Source organism: Schistocerca cancellata, chromosome 2 (assembly GCF_023864275.1).
Source record: "Schistocerca cancellata isolate TAMUIC-IGC-003103 chromosome 2, iqSchCanc2.1, whole genome shotgun sequence".
NCBI classification, from domain to species: Eukaryota; Metazoa; Arthropoda; class Insecta; order Orthoptera; family Acrididae; genus Schistocerca; species Schistocerca cancellata.
This window is the reverse complement of record NC_064627.1, coordinates 536,264,769-536,277,775: the sequence shown is the minus strand read 5'-3', so window position 1 is coordinate 536,277,775 and position 13,007 is coordinate 536,264,769. Positions and strand designations below refer to the sequence as shown.

The 13,007-nt window shown below is 38.8% G+C and overlaps 1 protein-coding gene across 1 annotated transcript in view; it reads right to left on the bottom strand.

Annotated features, from left to right (window-relative positions):
- The window catches only part of LOC126162083 (39S ribosomal protein L18, mitochondrial), a 33,432-nt gene extending 21,723 nt beyond the window's left edge, over nt 1-11,709 (bottom strand). The window contains exon 1 of the mRNA XM_049918357.1: nt 11,503-11,709. Coding sequence (XP_049774314.1) covers nt 11,503-11,687 — 185 coding nt within the window. The 5' untranslated portion in view covers nt 11,688-11,709. The remainder of the gene's footprint in view (nt 1-11,502) is intronic.
- Between the last annotated feature and the right edge of the window lie 1,298 nt (nt 11,710-13,007).

Genomic DNA, 13,007 nt, shown 5'->3' with positions numbered 1-13,007 from the left:
TTTGGCCCCCTAATTTTTTCTTCTTTGGGGACATCAGAAGGTTAATTTCTATAGGCACATCATTTCGTGTGACCACGGCACCTTGATTTTTTTTCTTTCCTGCTTGCACCCCAAGTGATAGTTGCATTTTGGCCCGAGATGCTAGAGTAGGTAGTCGTGTGTGCACGAAGTATGCTTGCTTGTGTGTGTGTGAATGGCGTGTGTGTCTTTTACTGATGTAGGTTGTGGCTGAAATCTTACGTAAGTGTCTTTTAATTGTGCCCGTCTGCAACTTGACGTGTCTTCTCCTACACGATGATATTCCTACCTGTAGTTCCCATTGTTTGACAGTACTCAATCTGTCAGCAATGGAACACAGAAAGTTGGGTATAAATAAGTAAGGTCATTGCTGTTTTGAACAATGCAATGTCTATTTCTGTGGAAAGGAGGGAAGGGGGAGAGCAAATAATTGTTTTTCACTGTAACCAAATCTATTTATAAAGTGATTCACTTCTACTCTGATCACTTGTTTCTACCTCTTGAATTCACATATTTTGTTAAGAGTTTTTTTCCCCTAAAGGTAACTGCCACTTTGCAAATAATGAAACAGCAGACACGATGCTGAATGTATCTGATAGGGATGAAGTAATTTCAGAGAATTAACATTATGTTTTGGACTGCAGCTCTTTGGTTGGTTGGTTGATTCAGGGCGAGGGGACCAAACAGCGAGGTCATCAGTCCCATTAGATTAATGAGGGACGGGGAAGGAAATCGGCTATGTCCTTTTACAGGAACCATCCTGGCATTTAGCTGAAGTGATTAAGGGAAATCACAGAAAGTCTAAGTCTGGATGGGGGTTTGAATTGTCATCCTCCCAAATGCAAGTCCAGAGTATTAACCACTGCACCGCCTTGCTTGGTAATGTGGCTCTTTATTTTCACTGGAAGACACTGATGATATATCGGAATAGCAAATAAATGGTAACAAAATTCTGATTTCAAAGGCTAAATCAACTGAACTGAAGACAAAACCCCTATCTCAACTGGGAAGCTACACCGCACGTAATATAGTTCACCTTACTCCAGGATCAACAAAGTATGCCACTTCTCACATTAAAAATGAATACCCAGTTTCCAAATTGTTCCTTTCTCCATCAACTGAAAACATTATACTCACCCATTCTAATGTTAAAGGAACACATTTAAATGGAGATAAATGGAAATAATAATATGTTTTTGACCTAGATGCTTACCTAGGTCTGTTGCTATTAGCAGCAGTTTATGTCACATAATAAGTCTATTGAAAATTTATGGAATGAATAAAAATTTTGCCCAGTTTTCAAAACTACAGTGTCACAAGAAACATTCAAAAAGAGTCACAGGTTATTCGATCTGATAATGAGATTAAGACGATGTGAACAGGATATGTTTGTACATATAAGGGATTTGTGGGAGCAATGGATAGAGATATTGTCTAAGCCAGGGCTTCCCAACCTGTGGTCCGCAGACCACTTAGGGGTCCGCCGGCTCTTTCTAGGGGGTCCGCGGCCACCTTTCACCAAATCGTGTAAAATAATGAGTAAAATTACTGAATAAAAATGTGAAAACCAAATTCAATACTATTTTTTTATTTTTCGTGTGAAAAACGTGCAGTTTTACTTCAGGTCGTATTCCCAAGCAGCCTTTGCGGTTCCTAAGTGAGAACGTATACACTGTTTAGTGCTGGAGAATGCGGCTTCTCTGATCAACTGTTTCGCAACAATACGGGGTTGTTTGTGCCCCGGCTCATGGCGCTAGATGCACTGAAACCATTTAAGCATGCGCGGAGCGAGCTTTGTCGACCAATAACAGCGCTCGCTGGCACGTATGCGGCCCCAGGCATCATTAAAGGTTAAACTTGCTTTGTCAGTGCACTTCCTATTTCATAAGTCGATTTTTGACCAGTTTATTACTTCTAACATGGATCGTTGGCTGAAGTCAGGATCATTGAAGAAGGGTTCTCCATCGCCTTCACAACAAGGGAAGCTTCCAGTTGAAATGAATGAGGAGGGAGGACGACCAAAGGAAGACTTTACATACATTTGAACATTTTTCTTCGAATTTCACGCCCCCCCCCCCCCCCCCCCCCCCCCACACACGACTGTTACGAAATATGCATGCTCCTTACACAACAGTAGCCAAATAGTGGAAGTGAACAGACCATAAGCGGCAGCTTGTCACCAGTGAACAGTTTGGACGTGATGTTGATTGCTCTTGGAAGACGACAGCTCCATCATGTGAAATTTCAATTACCAAGTAATTTTAATCAGGTTGTAGTGTGTTGAACAAAGGGAGTAAATCCACTAGTATGTGTCTGGATACAGTGGGTTTTCAAATTGGGTCATTAATTTAAATTTATACTTCGGGGGGGGGGGGGGGGGGGGGGGGGGGTCATTGGGAACATGGCACTTGCATTAAGAAGCTTTCAGTTCCCATGGGTTTCGCTCTGAAATTTAAAGTTACTGTGCTCTTGACTGAGTAGGGGTCCGCCAACTGAAAAGGTTGGGAAGCCCTGGTCTAAGCTATACTATCCCAAAATGTACATGAGCAACTTAATGCATTCAGGGGAAATTGCCCGGTAAGCCAGTATATACCAAGTAAACCAGCACAGTATGGCATCATGTTTTGCATACTTTATGACAATAAAATAAGTTATGTGTGAAATATTCAAGTTGTGTAATGGAAAATGACCAGGTAAGATCACTCAAAACTACCAAGGCCTAAGGTTTGAAACTGACATGTCTTACAGTTTGAAAGGGCATAACATAACCTGTGACAACTTTTTCACCTCATACTAGCCAGGGTAAATGCTGAGGAAGAGAAATATCACAATGTTTCTTTAAATGTGTGGGGAAAGAAAACCCCCAACAAGCCTTCCATCTCACCAAAACTATTGCAGACAAGAGATTCCTAATTGCATATCAACATTTGCTTTCACAAAGGACACAAAGCTTGTATCATACATATCAAAGAACAAAAAATGTGTAATTCTGTAAAGAACTCTGCACCATGATGCAAAAGTCAGTGATAAGACCAAAAGAAAACTGGAAGTTAGTTTAGTTTACAATTCTATGAAAGGAGCGGTGAACACACTAGACAAGATAATGGTGAATTACACAGCAGAGGCAGACAAATAGATGGCCTATTGTTGTGTTCACAGATATCAATGATATATCTGTATATAACTTGTATGTGCTATACAAAACAACTTCCTCCAATGGAAAGAAAACACCCTGAATTGAAGGGACTATTCCTAGAACTGATTTCACTTACAAGAAAAATCTTACATAAACATGTAAAAAACCGTTCATAATAGTTGGGCACAGGATAGTAAAATCAACACACAAGTCATTTTAATATTCAATTATTGTATTGTTGCAGTGTTCTATTATGCAATTTCAAAGCTTAATACATTAAACAATCTAAATTATGACTTTAAACATGTAAAAATGTACCTGCCGAAAACACAAAAAACTGTCTTTTTTTAAAATCCAAACATCATGACTGCACAGGCAAAATAAATTTTGTAGTAGGGTTACAGAGCGATAATCTTATTGTGGAGTAAGAATATCATGAGTGTAGCAGTTCTATTGATACTTATGTAAGGATTGAAATAGGATCAATATTTCCTTAAACTGTTCTAAAGCCTTCTTTAGTACCTTCCACCACACACCACAACTTCATAATATATTTCTTAGGCCCAAATCATGTCTAACTGGTCTCATGGCTTCCAGCCATGTGAGCAACTTTGTTTTAAAATCTGTTCTTTGCATCCTATCAGTACCAAATATAAGAGCCTTATGACTGAAAGAAGACAAATTCTCAAGATAGGTAACATTTCTGCATCTAGATATATACTCTGCAAGCTGAAAACCTCCTTGTAGTCGACCACCTAACCTCATCAGTTTTGTCTTGTGTTTTATATTAGCGTGACAACTACAAAGCTGCCTGAGTAACATGAACAGCCTGATGATAACCATGCTATGAAACAAAATCAGAGCTTTTGCAATATATTTCACCAAACCCTCACAAACTAGGGCTTCAAATCTCCATCTCATATCAGGCTGTCACAACTTGCCTGGTGTTAATTAAATATGTTTCTTCATCTCCAGTTTCTCTTTCACTGCTTTTCTCGCACTGTCATCTATACTATCCATAACCTGCATTATAATCTTTTCTCTTGCATTATTCATTAGTTTAGCTCCCATCTTTGAATTCTGGACAAGCTAGAACTCATTATTATACATACTCGGAAATTTCCATCTGCCTGTTTAGGCCACAATAACATCCTTAACATTTCCTGTATACTGTTTGTCTCCTGACCACAGGCTTCAAGTGACTTTTCCCTCCCATCAGTAATTGTGCATTTGCCCTTTCCATTTCATAGTTTCTCTTGATGAAGAAATTGTTAAAAAAAAAAGCAACAAAAAACTTAAAATTGACTGGCACTTTAAAACTATTTCTGTCAGCCTTAGTCCACATTTCTCAGCTGTTAAGCAGACACTCCTCTATTTCTCAGGCCTCCATTTTGAATATATTTACTTAACAGAAAGAGAAACAATGTGACTCACACCAATACAAGGAAAACGCTAATCTACATCCACATACATATTCTGCAAGCCACCGTATGATGCTTGGCAGATGGTACCTTGTACTACTACCAATCATTTCCTATTCCACTTGAAAATACAGAGAGGGGAAAACAACTGTCTATATGCCTTAATATGAGCCCTAATCTCTCTATGGTAGCAGTAGAATTGTTTGGCAGTCAGCATCAAATGCCAGTTCTCTGAATATACTCAATAATGCTTCTTGAAAAGAATGTCACCTTCCCTCCAGTGATTCCCATTTGATTTCCCAAAGCATCTCCATAATACTTGCATGTTGTTCGAACTTACCGGTAACAAATCCAGCAGCTTGCCCCTGAATTGCTGCGATGCCTTCCTTTGATCCAATCTGGTGCAGATCCCAAACACTCAAGTACTCAACAATGGGATGCACTAGTGTCCTACATGCGGTATCCTTTACAGATGAACCACTTACCTAAAATTCTCCCAATAAGCTAAAGTTGATCATTTGCATTCTCTTTAACAATCCTGACCTGCTCATTGCTCATTTCACTTCATATTGCTTTGCAATGTTATACCTAGATATTAAATCAACATGACTGTGTACGCAACACACTACTAATACTGTATTCTAATATTATAGGTTTGTTTTCCTACTCAACTGCATTAACTTACATTTTCTACATTTAGAGCTAGTTGCCATTCATTACAGAAACTAGAAATTTTGTCTAAGTCATCTTGTGTACCTCCCACAGTCACTCAATAATGACAACTTCCCATACACTGTAGCATCATCAGCTAACAGTTGCAGACTGCTACTTACCCTGTGTTGTATTGTATGGAACTGGGGACCTAGAAATGATGGAGAGGCTGCGACCCCACTGTAGCCTCATACCCAAAATAGGGTACAGCAGTCCACTCACCCCTCTGCTGCTCCACACTGAACCCAGGATTACCGTGCAGTTCAGCCCCCAGTGGACCCCCCTGTGAACGTCTCGCACAAAACGAGTGTAGCCCCAATGTTTGCATGGTAGAGAATGATAGTGTATGCGTACATGGAGAAAGTGTTTGCGCAGCAATCGCCGACCTAGTGTAATTAAGGCAGAATAAGGGTAACCAGCCCGCATTCACCGAGGCAAATGGAAAACTGCCTAAAAACCATCCACTGACTGGCTGGCACACCGGATCTCGACACTAATCAACCGGGCTGATTCGTGCCGGGGATTGGCACACCTTCCTGCCTGGAAAGCAGTGTGTTAGACCACACGGCTAACCAGACGGGCCACTACTTACCCTAATCACAAGACTGTTTATGAATATAGAAAGTAATAGCAGTCCTCTCATACTTTTCTGGGGGCACTCCTGACGATACCCTTGCCTTTGATGAACACTTGCTATAGAGAACAATGTACTGGGTTCTGTTACTTATGAAGTCTTTGAGCCAATCGCAAATGAGAACCTATTCCATATGCTAATACCTTTGTTAACAGTTGGCAGCGTGGTACTGTGTCAAACGCTTTACGAAAATCTAGGAATATGGAATCTGCCAACAGAAAAAGTACATAGGAAGAAATATAAATCAATGCATCTGTGCGCAAGCAGACATAAATTGAAATTGGCCTGTCTTTGAGATGATCTTTGAGATGATAAATGTGTGATACTTCTGATGGCCAACATGGTACTTTCTTTTTTAAAAAAATATTTATCTTGTGTTAGACTGCTCATGACACGTTTATAAGCCTATTTTAAACCCTTAAAATTACTATGAGACAGGGAACAGACTGTTTGAACACTGTATGTTTTTCCACAGTGTATTTGTGGTTGCTGACAGGTTAATTTTTAGAAGCACTTAATTTATTATCAAACTGTCCAAATTGACTTTGAACATTGTTATTAATGAGCTCACAGTTTAAAAGATAATTGCATATTGGTAAAATATCTATGCAATGTAACTGAAAGAAGTATTTTCCTGTTGTTCTCCCCATATATCTTACAGCCTTTCTTTTTCATCCGCCAATACTTTTTAGTGCACATATGATGGAAACTCATTCATCCTAGATATACACACATTAAAAAAAAAATCGTATCACATTGGTTCCAAGACTTTCGGAACCTGTACAGAAAACTGGAATAAAGATCAACACAAACATCATTTCCGCCCATTTTATTCATCAAGGCACTATTGGTCCACATTGACCCACTCTTCAACAGCGATTCGGCGTAGATCCCTCAAGTGGTTGGTGGGTCATGTCGTCCATAAACAGTCCTTTTCAATGTATCCCAAGCATGTTCGATAGGGTTCATTTTTGGAGAACACGCTTGACATTCTAGTCGAGCGTTGTCGTTATCCTGAAGGAAGTCATTCACAAGATGTGCACGATGGGGGCTCGAATTGTCGCCCACGAAGACTAATGCCTTGCCAATATGGTTGCACTATTGGCCGGAGAATGGCATTCATGTATTGTACCGCCGTTACGGCGCCTTCCATGACCACCACGGTGTACATCGGCCCCACATAATGCCACCCCAGAACAGCAGGGAATCTCCACCTTGTTGCACTCGCTGGACAGTGTGTCTAAGGCATTCAGCCTGACCGAGTTGCCTCCAAACATACCTCTGACAACTGTCTGGTTGAAGGCATGTGCAACACTCACCGGTGAAGAATATGCACTGAGCAATCCATTCAGCATGTTGCTGGGCCCATCTGTACCTCGCTGCATTGATGTCAGGATTGAAGTTCAAATCACGCAGCCTATTGCGCACAATTTGAGTCGTAACACAACGTCTTGCGGCTGCACGAAAAGCTTTATTCAGCATGGTGGTGTTGCTGTTAGGGTTCCTCTGAGCCACAATCAGTAGGTAGCAGTCACCTACTGCAGTAGTGACCCTTGGGCGACCTGAGCAAGGCATGTCATCAACAGTTCCTGTCTCTCTGTATCTCCTCCATGTCTGAGCAACAACACTTTTGTTCACTCCGAAACGCCTGGACACTTCTCTTGTTGAGAGCTCTTCCCGGCACTAAGTAACAATGTGGACACGATTGAACCACATTATTGACTGTCTAGGCATGGTTGAATTACAGACAGCACAAGCTGCGTACCTCCTTCCTGGTGGAAGGACTGGAACTGATCAGCTGTCGGATCCCCTCCATCTAATAGGCAGTGCTCATGCATGGTAGTTTACATCTTTGGGCGGGTTTAGAGACATCTCTGAACAGTCAAAGGGACTGTGTCTGTGATACAATATCCACAGTCAATGTCTATCTTCAGAAGTTCTGGGAACCGGGGTGATGCAAAACTTTTGTTGATCACCATGTTTACTTACATCTTCTTCTTCTACATCTGCCTCTCCCCCACAACAGAGGAACTACTTTGATAACTGTCACAAATGCTACAGCTTCATCTAGTTTTCAGTTTTGACAGCTCTAGTTTTCACTTTTGACAGCTACACTCCAGACATATATTTTTCACTATCTAGCGAACAGGTACTTCTTTTATACCTAGTACTATCTGATGATCCATTTTTACTTAGAAGAGAATAATAATGTAAAGGAGCTAAAAAAATCACAAAAAAAATGTGCTGCAGCATGTAACTTCTGGAATGAGTATGATAGTTAAATTAGCAATTATAATAACTGGTATCGATGCAGCAAAATGTTAACATGAAGGATTTGTGTACACTGCTACATCTTTGGACAGCTACAGCTTTGTGCATGGGTAGGTGTTAGTCTTAAATGACTGCATTTATCACACTGACAAAACCAAAAAGCATTTGTGATGGCAGCACCAGAAAAAAAGGACTACATGCAAACAATGTGTCTGGAAATATGAATTTTGTGCACCACCACAAATATAATCACACTACATAAAAGGAGGAGACTGGTGCAAAGAAAAAGATAAGTATGAATTTTAAGCTATCCCTAACTGTACCCTCAGGAATGCAATGCAGAGAGCAAAATATTGGCATATAATTAATTATTAAATGACCAAATGATATGACAACAGCCACACAAATACACACAAGGAAAACATTAGAAGTGTAGTCTCCTGACATACACGGTACACTTCTTCGATCCTCCTGCAGACAATGCATTAAGCTGCAAGATAAACAAACAGTAGTGCCTCAATATGATTACACACTTATGTGATCCATGGTACACAAAAATATCTAACACAAAAATTTAACTCAAAGCAACGATGTCAGCCACTGCACTGTTTGGTAAAATCAAAGTTATACACAAATTTACAGAACAAGCCAAGAGCATCATGAGAGTGAAAATGGTTAGGAATGAGGTTTAAGCTCTTCTTTAACCCTTAACAGCACCTGTTGGAGGACTGTATCTTCCTGGTGGCCATCCCCTACCATTCTGACGCAGTTTTGCATTTTCTCCCCCACGTACCTTTCAGATGGAGTGCTGGCTTCCCACCGCAAATGTTGGGTGCTGGTCACACTGTTATACCTTTAGTAAAAGCGCAAAGTCTGGCAGATTTATGCTACCAGTAGTGGGATTATTTTTCATCAAGATGCATTTCTAAACTTTTTGTATTTATTACAATAATTATGGTATAATATATTACAGTTCTTAGTGGCAGTGTATCATCAATTTACACAATAAGGAGCCTCTACCAGGTCCCTCTCATAGTCATTCAAAACAGTCCAAACAGACTTATTATTCTCAACGGGTTCTGAGAGTAAATGAAGCAAACTTCAAAACTTCCCTGGAAGAAATGATGAATGACCTTTTGGATGACAGTAATACTGATCCAGATTTTGAGACAGATAGTGATGGTGATACGAACTCAAAACAGAAAGAGAACAATGATGGAACGTAGGACATGCAAACAGGTGAAGATGATCTAAGTATAAGTCACTTACATCGCTGTGAATGGAAACTACTCCAAATGGAAAAAAGCACAACCATCAACTAATATCAGAAAAAGACAACATAACACAGCACTCTGTTGCAGATTTCCGATCTGTGACTTTAGGATTAATGCCTTCAGTAACAATCCAGATGTTGAATAAATATGGGGTTTACTTTTCACTCACGAGATTTTCGACAAGATTCTGCATAGATCACACAGTAAAAATCGGTCAAATAAAAGTACTCTCATATCTCTTGTGCATGATATTTGCTGTTCTTGAGCTGAAAGCTTTAATAAGCTTCACAGCAATCTCTTAATCTGGCACTGAATCCATAGGCAGCCCAAGCTTTCCTCAGTGGGTGGAAGCAGACATAATATTTTTCAAAGTACTGTAAAAAAAAAGTTTTTGTTCATTTCAATGGCTTTTTGGTTTGAGAACACTGATGATAGGGAAGAAAGGGAAAAGTAAGATTCAACTGCTGCAGTATCAAACACTTTTAAGAGATTTACTAGAAACCATCAACAGTGTTACTTTTCAAATGTACTGTTTGTACTTTCCGCAGTCAATATAAAGTTTGGATGTACCTGCCAAGAAAACTGGCTAAGTAGGCATTCAAGATTGTGTGTGACTGACACCAGGATGCAGAACTTATATAATGCCTACACTGTGACTTGAAAATGTAAATTTACAATTGAAATTTTCCAGCAGTTTTGTTTCTGTTTCTTGGTTGTTTATGAAAGGTAGGTGCAGAATAGGACTAGAAATTAAAAGTTTAATTTCTAGATTTTTGATAATCTGCTTTTTCAGTTCATCACTTAAATATTTTCTGTATTTTCGTCTTGATTATTAATAATATTTATGTTACATGTTGCAATTAGTTGAGATCAATAAATGGCTAATAAGTTAATACAGTATTATACAATTCAATAGTAAACTTGTGGAGTCTGACAGACATCATGATACCAGTTAAGAGTTAATGCTTGACTCTGCTGTATTTGAATTAATGCATTATTTTAAAAAGGCAGCTGACATTTGTTCTCAAAATAAGTCTATGATAGCCAAAAATTAATTTTATCAATGATGTGTTAAATGACAATTTATTACACAAAATCAAGTGCTGTTGATAGTTCTTTTTGGTAAAATTCAGCTGGTAGGCATGAATTATCTATGCAACTCTGAATATGTTTCTGCGATGATGGAATGATTCAGCACAATTATATTATTAGTTAACAGAATAGGTGAAGACAAATTTTTAGGAGAAGAAGTAAACTGAAAATGCACTGTATGAGTTCTTCATTTTTCATTCATCTACGGAAACTACAACACAATTTGTACAACATACTCTTATTATTTAACTTGTTTCATAAATGAGGCTGGTTTCGCAAGTGATTGTCATTAGGTTCTATGTTGTTGTTGTGGTCTTCAGTCCTGAGACTGGTTTGATGCAGCTCTCCATGCTACTCTATCCTGTGAAAGCTTCTTCATCTCCCAGTACTTACTGCAACCTACATCCTTCTGAATCTGTTTAGTGCATTCATCTCTTGGTCGCCCTCTACGACTTTTACCCTCCAATGCTAAATTTGTGATCCCTTGCTGCCTCAGAAAATGTCCTATCAACCGGTCCCTTCTTCTAGTCAAGTTGTGCCACAAACTTCTCTTCTCCCCAATTCTATTCAATACCTCCTCATTAGTTATGTGATCTACCCATCTAATCTTCAGCATTCTTCTGTAGCACCACATTTCGAAAGCTTCTATTCTCTCCTTGTCCAAACTATTTATCGTCCATGTTTCACTTCCATACATGGCTACACTCCATACAAATACTTTCAGAAACAGCTTCCTGACACTTAAATCTATACTCGATGTTAACAAATTTCTCTTCTTCAGAAACGCTTTCCTTGCCATTGCCAGTCTACATTATATATATATATATATATATATATATATATATATATATATATATATATATATATATATATATATATATATATATATATATACTAACTCAGTGAAAAAGTTGTACAATGCAAGCAACACTGAATAACACAGACCTGTGCCAGTATTCTCTTCCTGGAGCTTCAAGACCATACCCTCTTGGTTTGTATGCAATTCGTAATCGTTCCAGATTACGAGGATTCCTGTTATAAAACATGGAAGTTATCTCATTGTTGTTGATCTGGTCTGCTTTACTGCAATATTGCCTAATATGTCGACATATTTTTGCTGTTTGTATCATTCTGAAACATCATAAAAACAACATTGTCCACACACCATAAAATTGTTAATGACTAGTGTCATGCAAATGATACATAGCCCAACTGATCAATTGCTCTAAAACAGTTCTACTTATATATAGTTAGAGAGGAAATTTAATTTGGGATTTAAATTTTCTGTAGTTGTCACTTGACTTACAAATATCGGAATCATAGGAGACTTCTTCACACTCGTTCATGTTAATGTGGCCATACATCATTATACACAGAGAGAGAGGTCTTTAATAATTTTACGAGTTTAACTGTGATGTTGAAGACTGTCTCAAATTGGTGCAGTTGTTCAAATTTGTCTGATTTGCAGTTTTTTAGTAATAACCAAATCTAAATTTTTTTCGTGTGTGCATCACTACCAAGAATGAAATCATAAATTTGGGATTAAATAGCAGCACATTTGGGAACCAAATTATTGCTAAAAAGATAACTCTCTGATTGAAAAATTTAAGTGGAGACAAAGGGGGAGGGCAGGCAGCTACACCTAAACAAGGCAACACATGCTGCAGGCGGCACTCAAGAATGAACCATGATAGCATGGCACATAACCATTACCCCTCGAGTAACATAAATGTCAATCATAATGTTATTTTAATCAAAGTGTAATGTTGCAGGTAGCAGACAGCCTATCGGAACTGTAAGCAGGTACATAGCAAAGGGCTCAAAGATCGATTTTTTCACACCTCAGCTACAATCACTACAGGCACGTTACATACTGGTGAAACAGTCTTGTTATTTCAAACACATCGTGGAAAAACCAATTTTTTATCACAAAAATAGCTATTTCATGCCCATTCCCCAATACATATTTCTGTCGCGCCGTTAAAACAAGCGATGTGAAGCACCACCGGAGTACCAGAAATTTCTAATATCACTCTAAACTAACCTGCGGGTGAATAAACCACTAATTACAAATCTACAGCTAGATCTCATCAGTGATGCAAAAGCTATCATTGTCTACTTTAACATAATAATGGTGTTCCTTGACAAATATCACAGAAGAAACCAAACATGAGTTACTGTACACTTGTTAGCCACACCTTGAATATTACGGTTAATGTTAGACCCGAGTGCAATTGTTAGCCACACCTTGAATATTACGGTTAATGTTAGAACCCGAGTGCAATTGTTAGCCACACTGCCGTCAGTATGAATTATATGAATTCCTATTAAAATCGTATGGTTAACAAATGTGAAAAGAGGTACACTGAATGGTGAATCACTGTGGATTAAGCGATGATGTGTACACATTAAAGAAAACAACACACTTGATGAAGACTACTTTACTCTCC